Below are 22,615 nucleotides of genomic sequence, written 5' to 3' on the forward strand. Positions count from 1 at the left end.
TTTTACTTCCTGATTTCAAAACCAACTATAAAGTTGTTATTAAGTTTGGTACCACCATAAGGATAAACATATAAATCAATGAAACAGAACAGAGAATCTAGAAGTTAACTCATATTTATGGTCAACTTATGTTGACAAAGATGCCAAGGACATCCAGTGGTGGAAAGGATAGTGTTTTCAACAAAAGTGCTGAAACAACTGGATATCCACATACAAAAATTGAATTTACACCCTTACCTCACATCATACACAAAGATTAACTCAAAATGGATCAGAGACCTAAATGTAAGATATATAAGGATTTTTGATCTACAGTTGGTTGAATCTATACATTCTGCAGCTGGAGATGTGGAGGTTGACTGCAGTATGCTATTTTATATAAGGGACATGAAAATCCTCAGAATTTTGCATCCACAGAGGTCCTGGAAACAATCTTGTGGGTACTGAGGGAGGATTAAATTTTTAGAAGAAAATAGAGGAAAAAAATCTTTATGACCTTGGGTTAGGTAAAGAGTTCTTAAATACAATACACAAAAAACCACAATTCATAATAAGGAAATTAACTGACAAATTGGAGTTTATAAAAATTCTAAAACTTTGGTATTCAAAAGATACTGTTAAGAAAATTAAAAGAAAATCCATAGATGGGGAGAAAATATTAGGAAATCATACATCTGATAAGAGTCTAGTATCCAGAAGAACTTTTTCAACTCAATAAAAGAAGAGAAACAACCTAATTGAAAAATGGGCAAAGTAAGTAATACACATTTCTCCAAAGAACATATACAAATGGACAAGAAACAGATGAAACTATGTACAACATCATTAGTCATTAGGGAAATGCAAATCAAAACCATAATGAGGTATCTCTTCATATCCACTAGGATGGCTATAATAAAAAATGGAGAATAACAAGTATTGGCTAGGATGTAAAGAAATTAGAACTTTATACACTGCTGGTGGTGCAAGTAAATGTAATCAATGTAAAATGGTGCAGCCATGGTGAAAAGCAGTTTGGCAGTTAGTCAGAAAGTTCAACATAGCGTTATCATATGACCAGCAATTCCGGTCCTAGGTATCTACCCAAGGGAACTGAAAACCTATGTCCACCCAAAATCTTGTACGTGAATGTCTATGCCAGTCCTATTCACAATAGCCAAGGTAGAAATAACCCAGATGTCCATAAACAAAAGGTGGTGTATACATACGCTATATACAACTATTCGACCATTGAAATGTAATGAAGTACTGATTCATCCTACAACATGGATGAACCTTGAAAATGTCCCACTAAGTAAAAGAAGCAAGTCACAAAAGACTGCGTACTATCTGATTCCACTTATGTGAAATGTGCAGGATAGGCAATGCATAGAGACAGGAAGCAGATTAGAGATTGCTGGGGGCTAGGGTGGTAATGGGAACTAAGTGCAAATGGGCCTGAGAGAGAGGCCAGTGGGGTGATGCAACTATCTAATACTGGATCGCAGTGATAGCCGCACCACTCGATAAATGTACTAAAAATCCTTGAATGTTCACGTAAAATTAGTCAATTCCATGGTACGTAAATTACATCTCAATACAAAAATTTAAAAACACTTTGGGAAGCAGAGGGAACAAAAGGCAAGTTTGAGTCTTTGACAATGTATTAGGGGTCATACAGAGCTCATCAGGCTGTTGTATGTTGTTGATGATGTTGTTGTTGCTGTGGTTATGATCAGCATGGTGGTTTTCCCATGACAGCTGAAGGTCAAGCAAGGATTTAGGTCTTGTAAAATAAAAATTTTCGAAGCAAAAGGAAAAGAGTGTTGCTGGGTTGAAATTTTGAGTAGCAGTAGGGGCAAAGAGAAGTGCATAGGTTTAAAAAAACATTCAGGCTGCAGAAGTGACAAGACTTCATACTGAGTGATACTGGGAATGCGGAAGGGTGAGGATGCCTCAGACTTAGCATGCTTAAAGTTGGATTCCTGTTGTCTTGTCACACTTTTGTCCTCCTGTGCTGCTAATCTCAGGGAGTGGACCGGTATCCTGGCACAGAGTAACCATTCATTGATTATCTTTGGTATCTTTGGAGTGAAAGCATGCATGAACAGAGTCAAAATATGGCCAAAGCATTCACCAGGTCCTGCCAAACAGCCAATCCTACACTCACCCACAAGCTCAGCTCAGCAGCTCTCTACCAGAATTTCTCTCTCACTCTGTTGACCGTTCGGAAATTATCGGGGCCCACACCCCGAAGAACACTCACCTTCGTTCAGCCACTCCTTGCCTAAACCCTGCAGGTGTGGCAAAGGCCACGTTGTGCCCAAAGCCTCTTATCCAGTACATTCTTTACACGTGGACGATGGCAGGTGCCCATATAGCCCATATGAGCAGGGGGGACATCTGGTGCCGTAGAAAGAGGGTCACAGTGGTGCCCAGCTGGTGGACCCGTGTTCACTTTAGCTCTGAGCAGAAAGAGACTCTTCCCATCAGAGGGGTTTATTAATCCAGGGCCCACCTCCCCCACCCTACCCGCCATCCTGGCAGGCAGAAAACACAGCTGCTACAAACACTGCAGACAGCGAGTGATCAATTTGGATATTTTGCTGCTGTTCCCAGTGTTGACAACCAGACATATAGAACTGCTTGTGGTTCCTCATGCAGATACCCAAACCAGGAAGTGATACTTCCCAGAAGTAAAGAATGAGGTGGGACATGAAAAAGAAGTCAGTCCCCAGACTCAACCAACCCAGGGAACATTCCCTAAGTATAGAAGAGAAGTGAAATTTGTAACCCAGAAGGGAAATCTGGCTATGTCAGCAGTAAAATTGAGGGAGAAGACATTTGCTGAAGTATACTTATTTTTTTTTAAAGCCACCATTTAGACAATGTCATTAGATAAACATTCTTTTCAATGATAAAACTTGAGTCATTTCTGGCCCTTTTCCTGGAAGAGCTTTTTGCTGCTTTCGGGTTACAAGAACAGCACAAGAAGGCCATTTTCTGGGCATGGAGCCCAGGATTCAAAGGGAGGGTCTAGAGAACATCTGGTCTGCTTGGTATATTGAAACTGCATGTGTGTGTTTGTGTGTATGTGCTTCTCCTATGCTGACTCATAACATTGAAGCCTCTCTGGAAACACCCCCACCCTTCTAGGCAGCCAGTTTATACACACCCCTAAGGCTCCTCCTCAATTCAAATGTTCGGTGAAGAGGAAGAGGAAAAAGAATTCAAGAGCTGTTCCCAAGCATCTAGAATTTTCTGCACCCCACCTCTTGAGAGAGTGGCCCAGCTCTGACTCAGTCCACTATAAGCTGAACTTTCCTTTTAAAGCACAACCGTCATTTAAGCCTTTGACTAAAACTGGAAGAAAAGAATTTGTGAGTACTGTGGACTGTACAGAAGGCAAGGGACTGACAACTGGCAGTAAAAATAGAAAAATGGCAGGCCCGAGGCCCAGCAGTCAAGCAGACCCTGAAATTGAGCTTTTTGTGAAGGTAAGTTTTCTAGCTATAATAACAGCTTACAGAATGTATTACTTCTTGGCACTGAACCTCAGCCTCTTTTTAAAAATTCAACATTTGGGCTAGAAATAGGAAATAATTTTGCAATTATATACCTACTTTGATTCCTAGAAGAATGTCTGGGTGTTTGGCTGCTCTTAGATAACAATATAAAAACATCTCATCTGAGAAAGGGAAGAAGACATGGTGGAAAGACAACTAGACTGACTGGTACAGAAAAACTAAATTGTATTGTTAGTGCATTCCTATGTAACCCTGGGAAAATCCCTCTGTCCCTCTTTGTTTTTCCATCTATAAAATGAAGGAGCCCAACAAAATGATCCTTAAGGGCTTTCCAGCTCTCACAACCTGTGTTTTATGAGATAGGTTTTAGAAGACCTGAATTTAAGGAGAAGAGGGCCAACACATAGTCCAAATAGAGATTTCTAAAATTATCTCACAATGGATGAACATCACAGCAGGGTTACATGGACCCTATGGGAGGAAATAGCCAGGAATTTGTGTGCCTGTATGTGTGGAGGAGGCATTTTGTCTTGGTTGTTTTTTGTTTTAATGTGTTAATTTTTCAGAAAAGCCCTTTGGAAAACCCCTAAAGCAGAAAAAAGGAACATGTGTTTCTAAATTAGCCCATCAAGAAAAGGAAATAATTCTGTATGGGTTATTCCAAGTAGAAATTACCTAGTTTCCTTAATCTTTGCCTGTATTAAGTATTTTTCTCATATTCTCATTGACTATTAGAAGTATTCAGGATGGTGATAATAATAATTACAAACTCTTATATCATGCCTAACCTTTTTCTAAACATTTTACATATATTATCTCATTTAGTCCTGACAACAACTTAGGAGATAGGTTAATAATAGTATAGTAGTATCATCAGGAGTAGTGGTGATAGTAGTGCTCCTCATTGTAGTAATATTGTCCTCATTATTTCTAGATAAGTAAGTTAAGGCAATAAAATGATGTAACTTACCTCTAAAACTACATTGCCTCTTTATGGCTTAGAAAGACATAAAATAAGGTGTGCTTACCAAATACTAGGTTTAACACCTGTTGGCCAAAGTAGTATTTTTATAATCATTTAAAAATATTTAGCAACTAGTCACATATATACACCAAGGACACAATTAACCTGCCTTTTCAAAATTACAGGAGAGAAACTCAAATTCTTGCATAGCAAAATACTCCAACTAAGTGTTTTCTGGACTATGGGGTATAAGAGCTACTTCTCTTATCTCTGGACTCTAATAAAACATGTGACTGCTCAGATACAATGTAAATAGGCTTTAATATCTTAACTGGCTTTTTACATCTACCAATTCCAAACCAGAGGTAATATGTTTCTTCATAGGATAACTGAAGTGTTTCTTTTGTCTAAGCTTTTTCGTTCAATCCAAGCAAACTCCTCTAGCCAGTTGTGTGTTTATCCTCATAGACTTCCCATGTTTGGGTAGTAATCTAGACAGGAGACATTAGCAAATCACACACTGGATAAGCAAATGTTGAATTAAGTAATAACTTTCAGATTAAAATAACTAATCACTTATTGAGTATTTACTATATGGCAGGTACTGTGCTAAGTGGTTTATGATTAACTCTATTTTATGGATACAGAAACTAAAGAAAAGAGTAGCTAGGTAACTTTGTCTCAGGTCACATAGCTAGTGAATGGCTGGGTTAAGATTCTAGTCTTTTATAATAGTTGTGCCTAATCTTATTCAATTGGTTTCAATTTGGCACACTTTCTAGTAAAAGTTCCCAGAATTTCATCAGATAAACTCCTTTAGAAGTAAGCTTATCTAATGACATTAATACAAGTTACAGATTTTCTGGAAGATACTTGAGTATAATTTGGTTCAGGTTTTTGTTTTGCTTTGCTTTAATATGTATTCCGAAGATCCCTGGAAGTTTCATGGAAGATACTGGGAGAGGGAATGGGGATTGAGAAGGGTGAAAAATATTAATGAGTAAGTTTAAAAAGCACTACTCTTTACCAATCATATCTCACTTATAGATAATTTGGTATCTTTCTAAAGATTAAATAAGTATGTAATTTCCCCAACTACTTCTGACTATGGCGCTTAAAAACTCTACCGCAACTTCCCCATTACCACTAAAGGGATCCCTACAAGAAAGTAAGTACTTTCCTGTCACAATTAAGAATTTCTATCACATAGCCCTATGTGTTCCATGTAGTCAGTGAAAAAATTGCCTTTCAGCTCTGAATGATTTGCACAAGATTTATATCCAGGAACTAAAAACAAAGGAATTTCTAACACATGTTTTATTTTCTCCAAATGCAGAATTTACCTTATTGGTTTGTTGTTCATTGATAAATGGAGTTTTTCTATTCTCCACCAGCCTAAAATTAAGTTTTAGTAGATTTGTAGGTAATGTTATAGACCCTAATATTTGGACCAAAATCCTGAATGTAATATTTTAGTCTTGATAAATGTTTTGAAAAAAAAATTATCTATGTGGAAAACAAGAAAGAAATGTTACTTTTCTCTGAATGTTCAGACTATTTTCAAATTCTCTTATAACTATCATAAACACTATCATAAAGACTGCTTAATTTTAAAAATCCAACAAAACTATTAGATGGTAAGAAAAAAGCAAACAGCCCAATCCAAAAATGGGCAGAAGACCTAAACAAGCAATTCTCCAATGAAGACATACAAATGGCCAATAGGTACATGAAAAAATGCTCAATATTGCTAATTATCAGAGAAATGCAAATCAAAACTACAATGAGGTATCACCTCACACCAGTCAGAATGGCCATCATTCAAAAGTCCACAAATGACAAAGGCTGGAGAGGCTGTGGAGAAAAGGGAACCCTCCTACACTGCTGGTGGGAATGCAGTTTGGTGCAGCCACTGTGGAAAACAGTATGGAGATTCCTCAAAAGACTTACCATATGATCCAGCAATCCCACTTCTGGGCATATATCCAGAGGGAACCTTAATTCAAAAAGATTTATGCACCCCAATGTTCATAGCAGCACTATTTCAATAGCCAAGACATGGAAACAACCTAAGTGTCCAATGACAGATGACTGGATAAAGAAATCGTATATTTATGCAATGGAATACTATTCAGCCATAAAAACAACATAATGCCATTTTCAGCAACATGGATGTCCCTGGAGAATGTCATTCTAAGTGAATTTAGCTAGAAAGAGAAAGAAAAATACCACATGAGATCACTTATACGTGTAATCTAAAGAAAAAAAGACAAATGAACTTATTTACAAAACAGAAACAGACTCTCAGACATAGAAAACAAACTTGTGGTTACCAGTGGGGAAGGGATTGGAAGGGATAAATTGGGAGTTTGAGATTTGCAGACACTAACTACATAAAACAAATAAACAACTAGTTCATACTGTATATCACAATGAACTATATTCAATATCTTGTGGTAACTTATGGTGAAAAAGAATATGAAAATGAATATATGTATGTTCATGTATGACTGAAGCATTGTGCTGTGCACCAGAAATTGACACAACATTGTGAACTGACTATACTTCGATAAAAATTTTGAAAAAAACTATTAGATGGGAGAAAGCAGTGCTTGAGTGTGGATTCTGGAGTAGACAGTCCTGGGTTAGCTACATGAGAAGAGTATATATGTCATCAACTCTTGTGTAGCTGAATGTACTTTAGCAAATCAGCTTCTCTGAGCCTCAATTTCTTCCTCTGTGAAACAAGAACCTACTTCACAGGATCATCTTCATTGTGAAGATTAAATAAAATAAATATATAAGACACAGTAGTTGTTAACATAGTAAACACTCAACATGTGTCAGATATTATGGCCATTATTATTTTTCATGTTTATAAACTTAGATCACAAACACAAAGGGAAAAAGTTTTCACCATAAGTTACTACAAGATATTGAACATAGTTCCCTGTGAATGTTTTGGTGAACGACCACATTCTGTCTTTGCCAACAAAAGATACTTAAGTAGGTAATTCATCAGTCAGGCTAGGAAATTTACATCCTAAACTTGTGCATGATGGCACTTATTATAAACAGAAAAAAGTTCAGTTTTCCTGTAAAATTGTACTGCATTTCCCCCACACCTTACTGTTTTGACTTTCCTTTTGCCAAAGGCGATCCACCCTTCCTGCTGTATCTATTGTCAGACTTCATTCTTCTTCCTGCCTCCCACCCCAATCAAGTTTCCACTCACTAAGCCCAGTTATGATTGGATACTTAGTCTGACCTCTGTTACAAAGAAGTTCAGCTGCCAAGTTTTGTTGCCTTTTCCCATATCTCTTCACTCCCTGACACCACAAAAGAGCAACAACAAACATTTCCTCTGTCACACTCACTGCCAGGAAAAGGAAAATTTGCCAAAAATAAGAATTATGTCCAAGATCAAGGTGTTAGCATGATCAGTTTCTGGTGAGGACTCTCTTCCTGGCTTATTATAGATAGGTGCCTTCTTGCTGTGTCCTTGCATGCACGGTGAGGGGAGAGAAAGAGGAATGAAGCTCCCTGGTCTCTCCTTATAAAGCCATTATACCTTCATAACCACATCTAAACCTATTATTTCCCAAAGACTTCACCTCCAAATACAATCACATTGGGGGTTAACACTTCAATATATGATGTATTGTCTTCATGGGAGATTCACGTTTTAGACACTTCAACCTCGACATATCCCAAACTGAATTTCTTCCCCGTTTTTTTACTCCACACACTGACCTATATTTTCTTTAGACGTCCTAATCCTTGACTTTATTATCACCCCCTTCCATGGTTATACCCTTTCCTTTCTCATTGCAGTATCTGCAGCCTCTGCATAATATCATTTATTTGAGGTTTTTCTGTTCTTCTTTTCGTACTTTTCCATTGTAATACATTTTATTGAGGTATAATTTACATAAAATAGTATGGACTTATTTTAAGTGCACAATCAAATGGCTTTTCACAAATGTATACACATAACCACTACCCCAATCAAAATATAGAATATTTCCATCATCTCAGAAAGTCCCCTTGTATCTCTATGCTGTCAATCTTCCCAACCCTACCCCATACCCCCTTGCCAGATGAGCACTGATCTGCTTTCTTTAAGGAGATATTGGTTTGTATTTTCTAAAATTTTCTATATTGAATCATACAGTATGTACTCTTTATTTGGGGGAAGGCGGTGGTCTGGGTTCTGTCACTCAGTATAATTATTATGAGATTTGCCCGTATTGCTATATGCAGCAATAGTTCATTCCTTTTTTATTGCTGAAGTCTTCAGCTGCATGAGTGGTACCATATTTGTTTATTCATTCACCCACTGAAGGACATTTATGTTGTTTCCAGTTTGGGGCTATTATGAATAAAGTTGCTATGAACATTCATGTACAAGTCTTTCTATGCCTATATGCTTTCATTTCTCTTGGGTAAGAATCTAGGATTAGAATTGCTGGGTCATATAGTAGGTACATTTTTAACTTTGAAAAACTCTTTATAAAACAGGTGTACCATTTTACACTCCCAACAAGAGTATATCAGTTCCAGTTGATCTACATTCCTGCCAATACTTGGTATGGTCACTATTTTTAATTTCCATTATTCTAATTTATGTGTAGTTGTATCCCATTGTGATTTTAATTTGACATTCCCTAATGATGTTGAGCATTTTTGCATGTCCTTACTTACCATCTGTATATTTTTTGTAAAGTATTTAAATTTATTGCCCATTTTAAGTTGGGTAGTTTTTATTGAATTGTAAGAGTTCTTTATTCATATATTTATATATTTTGGATACAAGACATTTTTCATTTTCTTTACAGTTCTTTCAAAAAGTAGACTTTAGCTTTGATGTAGCCCAGTTTATTGCATTTTTCTCTTCTCTCCCTCACTTTAAATACCAGCCACATTGACCCTCTTTCATTCAGTTCCTTATATATGTCGTGTGCAAGCCTGTTGCAAAACCTTTGGATATGCTATTCTCTTGTTCTAGAATGCCCTCTTCATGCCCATTCACCTAGTTAGCTCTTACCCTTTGAACTCAGTTTAAATGCAGCTTCCTTAGGAAATGTCTTCCCTGACAGACCCCATATAGATTGTGTTTCTCTGTTACACACTCATAACATGCATGTTCTTCCTTCAAAGAATTTATCTCAGTTTAAAACAAAGTTTAAAAAAACCTGAAAGTTAAATTTGGGGGTATTATATACATATGTACATTATACAATGTATAATTATATATATGTCTATGTACATATATAATTATGTCTGGTTTATGTTAAACACAATTATTTTTCAGTAAATATTTATTGGGAGAGTGAATGAATAAATGAATATAAGACCCATAGATAAATGTAAATATGTATAAAATTTTAAAGCAGAAAAGTGTATTGTTGTCAATCAGTGCGGGAAAGATGAATTTTTAAATGAAGGATGTTGACAACTATTTATAAAAAAAAAAATAATAAACCTGGAGTCCTAGTGCACTTCTTATGCCAAAATAAATGCCAAATAGATGAAACAAATGTAAAAATTAAGTCATAAATGTACTAGAGGAAAACATGAGAAAATATCTTTATAGTAAAACAAAACAGGAAAGTAATTTTTTCTTTGCAATCATGATGTATTTAATGGCCATATAAGCAGATCAGAAAAACCAGATTGCATAAAGGAAAACAATGTAAGATTTTATGTAAAATTAAAATTTTATGCAAGACATATTTTTAAAATTGCATATAACATGTATCACGAAGAGTTAGCATCTTTAGTATAAAAGCAATTTTTTCCAAAGTAATAAGGAAAAAGTCATCAACTTAATAAAAAAAATGTAAAGTTGTCATCAACAAACAATTCACAGAATAAGGAAATCAAATGGCCAAGGAACATATGGGAAATACCTTTGAAGAAGGAAATTTTGCAAGATCTACCAAAATGGAAAATGCACATACTCTTTACTCAGCATTCTCATTTTAAAGATTAGCTCTAAACATACAATCTCAAAAATGGAACAAGTTATATGCTCAGAAATATTTGTTGCTAAAGTACTTCGGATAGCAAAAATTTTGGAATATCTAAAATGGTTCAATAGGAAATGGTTATATACATTCTGGCAATATATAAAATGTATTATTTATTGTTATATATTCATCACACTTGTAATTGTACATACAATGAGATTACTGGATTCACTATCTCTCTCTGCCCACAGATGGTAGAATTCATGAGATTAAGCACTATCATTTCCTGGTAAGGCACTCAATACATGTTGAGCGAATGAATGAATGAGGCTTTTCTTTATCTTAATAGGCTGGAAGTGACGGGGAGAGTATTGGAAGCTGTCCCTTTTGCCAACGCCTTTTTATGATCCTCTGGCTTAAAGGAGTTAAATTCAATGTGACTACTGTTGACATGACCAGGTAAGAAAAATCAGGACATGTTTCATTCTGGGGATTAAAATCAGTAGATAACAATACAATGTTGGTGTTTGTATAATGTGTAGTTTATCTAGTGGCCTAACTCTGCTTATTTTCAATAATCATAGAAAACCTGAAGAGCTGAAGGACTTAGCCCCAGGTACCAATCCTCCCTTCCTGGTGTATAACAAGGAGTTGAAAACAGACTTCATTAAAATTGAGGAGTTTCTAGAACAGACACTGGCTCCTCCAAGGTACAGCATTTTACAGGATATTATTGTTCATGAAATAATCTATTATATTGACTTATTTACTTCAGATTGAGTATTCTTACTTCTAAACATCTAACTCTTTTTCAATGTCAGACTTCTCTTTTGCTATCTTTCTAGAAAAATTTGCTAAGATCCCATTTGATCACTCCATATATGATTAGAAAACTTTACTACAGAATTATTTATTTAATATATGTAAAGCTGTTAAAACTTTATGAGATGCAAGTAGTATATTAGGAAAGGGCAAAGGATAGACTTGGAAACCTGGGAAAGATGGGTAAATTTAGGCTACATTTAATCTCAGCGACATTATCTGATCCATAATCATGTTTGGGGGCATTATACTGATAGAAATCAGATTTATTTTATTGTAGAGCCCTCAGAAGATCTACAATTTAGAAGTAGCCTTTAATCCAGTCTGACCTTTTAGCTCTTCAGTTTGAGAAATATAGTCTATTATGTATAAACTTCCCCCTTCAACTTCAAATGCACAAAGACAATCGATGTAACATTTTAAATTATTTTTAAATGTGTAGCATATTTAAAATAAGAAAGTAAATTCTCTGTAGTATAGAAATAGAGAAGAAACCCATGGTGGAATTGGAGTGAGGGCATGGGGTAATAACATTGTATAGTTCATAAGGACTGGTCACGACTAGTCTTATATCACTGATGGCATGAAGATAGAATATACCCAACACAAGAGGTAGGGGCCAGGAAACAGTTCTCACAGTTAGCCAGAGGCCATAACTGCACTGTCTATACTTGAATGACAGCTGTATATCTCTGCCCCAAAATGATAGTGTCTGGAAACAATAAGCTTGCTGCATTCATTTTTTATTGCTGTGCAACAAATTCACTCTTAAAATGTCACTGATTTATTATCTCACAGTTTTAATTGGTCAGCAGTCTGGCCGTAAACTTAAAACTGCACTAAAAATAGTGTCATACACACACACACATACACATATATATGTGTGTATGTGTATGGTGTATATATATATACATATACACATACACACAAGTTCTATTGGTCCGTAATTCTTCCTACCTAAGAAACTAGGGATACTATTTTAGATTCTTTCCTGTGTGCCTATTCTAGATCTCTTTCATCTGTTATTGACGGTTTCTTAGATTTTAAGCACCTGTTCCAAGTTTGTCCAATAAGTATCAAGTCTTACTTTGTTCTTTTCCCCTCATCCACCTTCCTTTACTATCTGGTCCCCAACCTTTTCTTGCACCCAAAAGTAACTAGTGAAAAAATCATTGTGTATCTTTCCATATCTTTTTCTATGTTCATATGAGCATAATAATAGTAAGCATAATGTACTTCATAAATAAATTGCATCTTGCTTATCTCATTTCTTCAGGTATACTGGTACAGATTTAACTTATTATTTTAATGGCTCCATAATAGTCCGTGTCACAGATGTGCTACAAGTTGCCAAACTATTCTTCTACTGATAAACATTCCCCTTTCTTACATTTTTAGAATCACTACAAGCAGTGATTTTTTATTGTATTATTTATTATTTTATTTTTGCAGTGGGAGGAGGTAATTAAGTTTGTTTATTTTTAGAAGAGGTACTGGGGATTGAACCCAGGACCTCATGCATGCTAAGCATGCACTCTACCACTTGAGCTATATCCTCACCCCCAGTGTTTTAATAACATGCTTGCTCATATGTCTTTATGTACTGGTGTTTTTATTCCTGTGGGATATGCTCCCAGCAGCAAAATTAAAATGGTATATAGCTTTACAATTTTTTACTGCTTTACCCATCAGTGTATGAAGGTACTCTTTCCCCACATATCTGTAATACTATGTGCTATCTTTCTTTTAAAACTTGTGGCAACCTGATGGGTATAGTGATACCTCATTGATACCTTAGTATGCATTTCCCTGATTAACAGGTGAATTTGACAGTGACATCATAAATAATAAAATGCTTAGAAATAAATTTAACCAAAGAGGATAAAAACTTGTACACAGAAAACTACAAACCATTGCTGGAATAATTTAAAGATCTAACTAAATGGAAAGATATTTATTAGTTTCTGAGGGCTGCCATAACAAAGTGCCACAAAAGGAGTGGCTTAGAACAACAGAAATTTGTCTTGCAGTTCTGGAAGCAAGAAGTCTAAAGTCAAGGTATCAGCAGGGCCATACTCTCAGAAACGTATAAGAGAAGTATCCTTCTTTGCTTCTACCTAGATTCTTGTGATTTTCCAGCAATCATTGTATTGTAGATACATAGGTCCAATCCTCCATCTTCACAGGGCATTCTCCCTATGTGTCTGTATCTTCACAAGGTGTTCTTTTTTAAGGATACAAGTCATATTGGTTTAATGGGCCCACCTTACTCCATTATGGCCTCATCCTAACTATTTCAGTAACAATGCTATTTCAAAATAAAGTTACATAATGAAGTATTGGAGTTTATGACTTCAACATATGTTTTTGGGGAGACACAGTTTAACCCATACAAACATTCCATATGCATGGGTGTGGAGACTTCATATTATTCATATAGAAAAATTCCCCAAAGGGATCTACTAATTCAATGCAGTACCAACCAAAATCCCAATGGTATTTTTACAGAGATGAAAAGGCCAATCCTCAAATTCATATGGAATTGCAAGAGACCACAAATAGCTAAAATAGTCTTGATAAGGACAAACAAAATGAGAGGACTCACACTTCCTGAGTCTCAAAATTTACTACAAAGCTACAGTAATCAAAACATTGCAGTACTTGCATAATAATAGACTTAAAGATCATTGGAATAGAAATGAAAGTACATAAATAAACCCATAAATCTATGGTCAATCAATTTTAAAGAGTGCCAAAAAACATTCAATGGTGAAAGAATAGTGTCTCCAACAAATGTTCCTGGGACAATTAGATATTCACATTCACATGCCGAAGAATAAAGTTAGACCTTTATCTCACACCATATAGAAAAATTAACTCAAAGTACATCAAAGACCTAATGTATGGGCTAAAACTATAAAACTTTTGGAAGAAAATATACAGGTAAATCTTCAGGAGCTTGTATTTGGCAATGGATTCTTAAAAATGACACCAAAAGCACATGCAACAAAAGAAAAAATAGATAAATTAGATGATATGGATGATAGAATAATGAAAATCACCCAATCAGAACAGCACAAGGAAAAACAAATTTTAAAAAATGAGAAAAGTTTAATGGACCTCTGAGGCAACATCAAGAGAACTAACATTTACATTATAGGGATCTCCAAAGGAGAAAAGAGAGAGAAAGGGGTACAAAAGGTATTTGATTAAATTATGTCTAAAAACTTCCCAAAGCTGAAGAAGGAAACATTTCCAGGCACAGGAAGCACAGAGAGTCCCAAATAGATAAACTCAAAGAGACCCATACAAAGGCATATCATAGTTAAAATGGCAAAAGTTAATGACAAAGAAAGAATTCTAAAGAGAAAAACAAAGAGTCTTTTCCCTTTAGAGAAGACCCTTTAACACTTTTTTAGGGTTGGTTTAATACTGATGAGCTCTTTTCATTTTTGCTTGTCTGAGAAGTTTTTATCTCTCTTTCTAATTGATAACTTTGCTGGGTAGAGTATCCTAAGTTGTAGGTTTTTCCCTTTCAGCACTTAAAATATATCATGCCATTTCCTCCTGGTCTGCAAATTTTCTGAAGAAAAATAAGCTGATAACATCATGGGGGTTCCTTTGTATGTGACTAGTATCCAAAATATTTAAAGTACTCTTACAATTCAACATCAGAAAGACACTTAATTTAAAAATGGACAAAGGATTTGAGTAGACATTTCTCAGAGAATATATAAAAATGGCTAATAAGTACATGTAAAATGCTTAATGTCATCAGCTATTAGCAAAATGCAAATCAAAACCACAATGCCCATTTTTCAATTGGGTTGCTTTTTTCTTTTTGATATAGAGCTTTCTGAAATGTTTATAAACTTTGGATATTAACCCTTATTGTCATATCATTTGCAAATATTTCCTTACATCCAATAGGCTGTCTTTTCGTTTTGCCAATGGTTTCCTTTTCTGCGCATTATCTTTTAAGTTCAACTAGGTCCCATTTGTTTTTGTTTTTGTTTTTTGCTTTTATATCTTTTACCTTAGGAGACAGATGCAAAAGAAACAAATTGCTATGATTTAGGTCAAAGGGTTCTGCCTATGTTCTTTTCTAGGAGTTTTATGGTTTTAGGTCTTACATTTAGGTCTTTAATCCACTTTGAGTTAATTGTTTGCATATGGTGTGAGAAAGTTTTATAATCTCATTGTTTTACATGTAGCTGTCCACTTTTCCCAGCACTACTTATTAAAGACACGGTCTTTTCTCCATTGTATAGTCTTGCCTCGTTTGTCATATATTAATTGACTGTAAGTGCATTGGTTTATTTCTTGACTCTCTATTCTGTTCCATTGATTTATGTGTCTGCTTTTGTGCCAATATTATGCTGTTTTGATGCCAGTAGCTTTGTAGTATAGTCTGAAGTCAGAGTATGTGATACCTCCAGGTTTGTTCTTTTTCTCTCAAGATTATTTTGACATTTCAGAGTCTTTTATAATTCCATATGCATTTTAGGATTATTTGTTCTAGTTTTGTGAAAAATGTCATGGGTATTTTGATAGGGTTTGCACTAAATCTGTAGATTGCTTTGGGCAGTGTGGAAATTTTAACATTATTAATTCTCCTAGTTCAAGATTACAAGATATCTTTCCATTTCTTTATACCATTTTCAAATTCCCTAATCAATATTTTATAGTTTTTAGAGAATAGGCTTTTCACCTCCTTGGTTAAGTTTATTCCAAGGTATTTTATTCTTTTTGATATGATTGTAAATGGGATTGTTTCAATAATTTCTCTTTCTAATAGTTTATTATTAGAGTATAGGTAAACCATAGATTACTGCAGATTCATCATGTATCCTGCAACTTTACTGCATTCATTTATTATTTCTAATAGGTACTGAAACAAAAACATGTATGCAGCTTTTCATAGCAAAAGCATTCATACTAGCTAAAAGGTAAAAACAACACAAATATCCATTTGATTATTGGATAAACAAAATGTGGTATATGCATACAATGAAATATTATTCATCAACAAAAAGGAATGAAGTCCTGATACATACCAAAAAAAATGAACCTTGAGACATTATATTAAGTAAAAGAAGCCAAACACAAATGACCACACATTGTATGATTCCATTTATATAAAGTGCCCCAAATAAACAAGCCCATAGAGACAGAAAGATTAGTGGTTCCAGGGGATGGGAAGAGGAGTAAATGGGGAGAAACTGCTTAATGTGAGCACAGTTTCCTTTTTGTGTGATGAAAATGTTCTGAAAATAGATAGGGGTGGTGATTGCACAATGCTGTGGCTGTACTAAAAAACAATGAATCATACATTTAAAAATAGTTTAAATGGTAAGCGTTATATTATGTGAATTTTATCTCAGTTTTTAAAAATTGGGCTTTTAATTGAAATTGCATTTAATTTGTATTACTATTTGAACAAATTTCATTTTTATGACGTGAATTCATCCCATCAGAGGACTTGATTTGTATATTTGTTTGGGTATCATCTTATGTTCTTTTTTTTTTTTTTAAATTGAGATATGATTGTCATATAACATTGTTTATTTAGGTTTAAGGTATACAACATGTTGATTTGATACATTTATGTATTGCAATATGATTACCCCCATAGCATCAGCTAACACCTTTATCCCATAAAATAATTAATATTTCTTTTTGTGGTGATAACAGTGAAGATCTAATGTATTAGAAACTTTGAAATTTATAATAGAGTATGGTTGACTCTAATCACAACACTGTGGATTAGATTTCCTGGGCTTACTTATCCGCCAGTTACAAGTTTTTACTCTTAAATAACATCTCCCCAATTTCTCCAGTCCACAGCCTCTTGTGACCATGATTCTAATCTCAGTTTTTATGAGTTTGGCTTTTCATGATTCCACATGTAAGTGATGTCATACAATGTTTGTATTTCTCTGTGCAGCCCGTCTCACTTAACATAATGCTCTTAAGATCCATTCATGTTGGCTCAAATAGCAGGATTTCCTTCTTTCTCATGGCTGAGTAATATTCCAGTGTATGTGTGTGTATAAAACCACATCTTCTTTATCCAGCCTTTTGCTGACAGATGCTTAGGTTATCAACCTAAGTGCCTGTCTTATGTTCTTTCATGATATTTTATTTTGTTCTGCTTTTTTATTTGTTCTATACACTTTGTATTAAATTATTGCTAAATATTTTATACTTTTGTTACTATTGTAAATTTAATATGCTGCTAATATCCATTTATTTCTGGTTATTGCTAGCATATAAAAGTTATTTCTAAAATGTTTGACTTGTATTTAGCCACCTTATCAAAAATAGCTCATTAATTCTAGAAATTTTTCCTATACTTTCTTGGTTTTTCTAGGTATATAATTACATTGTTGCTTCTCTTCCAATAATACTGATTGCTTTATGTTATTGTCTTTTTCCACTTGGTAAAATCTCAAAAACAATGTCAACTATAATAGTAATTGTAGGCATTCCTGTTTTGTTACTAAATATAATGTAAAAAATGTAGACTCACTGTTTTAAATGGTGTTTTTACTTGTCTTACTGGTTAGTACATTCAGCACAATGTTAAAGAGCAGTAGGGATCATGATTATCCTCATCCTTTAGTGGTTTTAAAGGAAATAGCTCTAACATTTCATCTTTTAAAATGATGCTTGCTGAAAATGTTTGATTGATACTTTTTATCAAGTTAAGGAAATTAATAAATTTAATCATTTGACAAATATTTACTAAGTGTCAGGTACTATTCTAGACACTTGAGAGACATCAGTGAATAAAAAATGGGAAAAAACTTTCTGTTCTAGCAGAGCTTACATTTTAGTTAGGGAGGACAGTAAATAAGCAAGATTTAAAAGCAAAATATAAACTATTTTAGATGATGACAAATACTAAGAAAAACTAAGTCAAGGGAGGGAAGTAGTGGGTGTTAGGGACAGGGTAGAGGTTGCAATGTCAGGCAAGGTGGTCAGAGAAAGCCCTTACTTAGGAGAAGATAACAGATAAAAAGACCTGAAAAAAGAAGGGGAGCAGGCCATGTGCATATATCAGGAAAAGCACTCTATTTAAGGGCAGACCAAGTGAAAAGGCCCTGGGGTGGCAGCTTGTCAGGTCTATTTGAAGAACAACAAGGAGGTCAGTGTGAAGCAAAGTAAGGAAGAGAGTAGGAAGAGGTGATGAGACAGGTAAGGTGGGGTCAGATCATATTGGCCCTTGTAGACAGACGACTGTGAGGACTTGACTTCTGAGTCTGAATGACATGGGAACATTCCAAGGTAATGAGTAAGGAAGAGACATAATATACTTACATTTTACATGATTGTTCTGACAGCAGGTGGATAATAGACAGGGAGTGTGAGGAATAAGGTTGGCAGTGGGAGCAAATATGGGGACCTAACTGCTGTTTGAAACATTGTTTCTATAGGTAAATGAGTTTTGAATTCCAGATACCTGATTTCCTGGTGAAATTTAGAAACTAAAGTATTCTCAGATTGGGGAAAAGACATATTTCCAATGAGAGATTTCTCAGGACCTTCAATTTCCAGCACAGTTTTCCAAAATCTCCAGTCTCAGTAGAATGCAAGCTAGGACACCTGGTCTCTGTCTTATTATGTGTGAATGATAGTGCAGTGATGTTTCTTTTTAAGGTATCCTCACCTGAGTCCCAAGAACAAGGAGTCCTTTGATGTGGGCTGTAACCTCTTTGCCAAGTTTTCTGCATACATTAAGAATACACAAAAGGAGGCAAATAAGAGTAAGATATCATTTTTTGAATTTTTCTCCAATCTTTTTTTATTTGAAATATATTTTATTTACAATTTTGTGTTAGTTTCAGGTGAATAGCAAAGTGATTCATCTATATATAATCTTTTTAATTATATATATAATCTTTTTCAGATTATTTTCCATTATAGGTTATTACAAGGTATTAAATATAGTTCCCTGTGCTATAGAGTACAAACTTGTTGTATTTTATATGCAGCAGTGTTTATCTGTTAATCCCAAACTCCTAATTTATCCCTCCACCCCCCACCCCCTTTCCCCTTTGGGAACCATAAGATAGTTTTCTATGTCTGTGAGTCTGTTTCTGTTTTATAAATAAGTTCATTTGTATCATTTTTTAAAGATTCCACATATAAGTGATATTATATGATTATTGTCTTTGCCTGACATACTTCACTTATTATGATAATCTCTAGGTCTATCCATGTTGCTGCAAATGACATTATTTTATACTTTTTTTATTCCATTGTATATACATACCACATCTTCTTTATCTAGTCATCTGTTGATGGACATTTAGGTTGCTTACATGTCTTGGCTATTGTAAATAGTTCTGCTGTGAACATTGGGGTGCATGTATCTTTTTGAATTAGATTTTTCATCTTTTATGGATATATGCCCAGGAGTGGCATTGCTGGATCATATGGTAACTCTATTGTTAGTTTTTTAAGGAACCTCTATACTGTTCTCCATAGTGGCTGCACCAAACTGCATTCCCACCAGCAGTGTAGGAGGGCTCCCTTTTCTCCACAGCCTCTCCAGCATTTGTCATTTGTGGACTTTTGAATGATGGCCATTCTGACTGGTGTGACGTGATACCTCATTGTAGTTTTGATTTGCATTTCTCTAATAATTAGTGATGTTGAGCATCTTTTCATGTGCATGTTGGCTATCTGTATGTCTTCTTTGGAGAAATGTTCTCTCTTCTGAAATTCCTTTGTATGAAGTTTTATTGCCTTTAGAACCTAAGATTCAATATAGCAATTACCAACCTTGCACAATTAGAACATTGACATGCCAGATGTGAAATAACTGCAGGATTGTATTTCTTAACCCCTGCAACTTTCCCAGTCCTGTGTACCTCTAAGGTTTCTGAAACCATAGCACCTACCATCTCCCACAAGCATTCTTGAATAGGTTTACTATTCTCTGAGTCATGAGAGCTATTATTTTCTGATTCCACTTTCTGACTCTTCTATGTTAAGTAATAATATATATTACTTTTCTTTCTTTCTTTCTTTGACTCCTCCCAATGTAACTCCTCAATAAAAGTCCAAAAATATTTCCACTCGCTATTTGATTAAACATCTGATTCTGTCTTATTAGGTGGTAGTCAAGCATTCTAGTTAACTATATATATTTTGAAGAGCCAGTGTAAACAGTGTGTATAGATAGAGATATCTAAGTATATGAAAAACATTTTGAGAATGTATTTAGTCATGAAGACAATACATTTATAAGTAACCCTATGACTTCATTGCCTCAGATTTTGAAAAATCTCTGCTTAGAGAATTTAAGCGTCTGGATGACTACTTAAACACCCCACTTCTGGATGAAATTGATCCAGACAGTGCTGAGGAACTCACAGTTTCCAGAAGATTGTTCTTGGATGGGGATCAGCTGACACTGGCTGACTGCAGTTTGTTACCAAAACTGAACATTATTAAAGTAAGTCTTTATAGGGCAGGCTGAATGATTGGGAGCAATTTGGGAGTTGCCAGCAGGAAGCACAGTAACCATTCAGTGTGAGGTTTTTATATGATGACTTCGTCATCATCATTATGCATAGTGTATGTCTCCTTTTTCTCCTCAGAGGAAAAGTCCAGAATTATCTCCTCTGGGAAACATAAAAACTGCCTGTTTCTTTTTTCCTAAAGTGTTTTCTACTGCCTTGTCTATAGAACAAGGGTAATATTACCCATTTCATGGAATAGTTGAGAAAATTAAATAAATTAAGGTATGTGAAATACTTAGAACAGTGTCTGGATCATAACAAGTGACAATAATGTGGGCTATTAATATTATTATTATGATATAAACATTAATTTAACAAATTTGTACTGAACAGAACTTATTCTATCTCAGGTGCTATGCCAGACACAGAGAATACATAAAAAATAAGACACTGTCAGGATCCTAAACAAACTTTTAGTCCTGGGGAGACATATGTGCTTTTTCCTGTGCTTCCTTCTTCTATACACATTCATAATTAAATACAGCATAAATATAAATATGATTAAAAGCATAGAGTTTCGTCTACATTTGTAGACAAAATATTAAAGTAGTAAATCCAAGATTCTTTAAATTTATTTTTTAGTACTTTTTGTGCAGATAACATGTCCTTGATGATCTTGACTCTTGAGATATGTTTTTATACACTAGGTATATTACTGATGCCTCTTACTACCAACTGCTTTTTCTTCTTTTTTCCCCCCAAACCCTAGGTTGCTGCAAAGAAATACCGTGACTTTGACATTCCAGGAGAATTCTCAGGTGTCTGGCGCTATCTCCAGAATGCTTATGCCCGTGAAGAATTTACCCACACGTGTCCTGAAGACAAAGAAATTGAAAATACCTATGCAAGTGTGGCTAAACAGAAGAGTTAGAACAGCTCTTTCAGTAGAAGAAGTTCATTTGTTTTTCACTTGTTATCATATTAGACAGTTTCTTGGAAATAAGAATATGCAAAATATTGTTTCTTCTGTCCAACTCTTTTATGAAGAATGCTATATTTTCTGTCTCTAGTTAATCCAAACTATCTGCTCATTGTGTATTTTAAAGGTCTTCATGTTTTCACTTAATTTTTAAAATTCCTATTACACAACCACTGTAATCTTAAATGACATGGAAATCATAAAGATCTTTTGCTATTTGATTAAATTCCTAGAATGCAGAATGCATCATGTCAATAGATGGTTGAAGTTACAAATGACATATAGCCACGATCTCAAACTGTTCCTTAGAAACATTTCCATCTAAATCATTAAAAACAATTTTACGTTTTTGCTAGTTTAATACATGCATAAGTTTATTTATCATGTGAATAATGAATCAGAGAGTGAGCATATTAGAGAGGCAAATCTTAAAAGAATGATTTTTTAAAAATCAGCTCTAGGAAGAGATCAAGATCAAGACCTAGAAATATGACTAACTCATAGTCAGAGATGAGAATATGAACCTTATGACCAGATTACATTGTTGTTAAATGAGCAAGCACTCATTAGATAAAACATAGTAGTAATTTTTTAAATATTAGAAGCAAAAATATGGCAAAGTTGCAAAGGAAATTAGATCTTTTATTCAACAGATATAAGAAGGAAGCTAAGCAATTTGACTGACCAAAAGGTGTTGTTGTTATCCATTAAAGGATAAAGCAAACCATTCTTAAAGGATAATCAAAAATCTTTCTATAGAATTTAAAATATTCCATTACTATATGAACTCAAATTTACATGTTAAATTACAATCAAATCACTCAAATTTGAAAACAAAGGCTGAACTTAACTCTTGGTACTTAAGTCTTATCCAATTGCACAGGTATTGATATAGCTTA

General features: G+C 34.6%; 1 protein-coding gene across 1 annotated transcript; it reads left to right on the plus strand.

Annotated features, from left to right (window-relative positions):
• Window positions 1-3,171: 3,171 nt before the first annotated feature.
• CLIC2 (chloride intracellular channel 2) lies at window positions 3,172-22,077 on the plus strand. Its single transcript, XM_010967096.3, has 6 exons — window positions 3,172-3,476; window positions 10,792-10,901; window positions 11,027-11,152; window positions 18,927-19,033; window positions 20,549-20,730; window positions 21,507-22,077. Exons 1-6 carry the CDS (start codon window positions 3,420-3,422, stop codon window positions 21,666-21,668), a joined length of 744 nt encoding a protein of 247 aa, XP_010965398.1. The 5' UTR covers window positions 3,172-3,419; the 3' UTR covers window positions 21,669-22,077.
• The last annotated feature ends 538 nt before the right edge of the window (window positions 22,078-22,615 follow it).

Source organism: Camelus bactrianus, chromosome X (genome assembly GCF_048773025.1).
Source record: "Camelus bactrianus isolate YW-2024 breed Bactrian camel chromosome X, ASM4877302v1, whole genome shotgun sequence".
Taxonomy (NCBI): Eukaryota; Metazoa; Chordata; class Mammalia; order Artiodactyla; family Camelidae; genus Camelus; species Camelus bactrianus.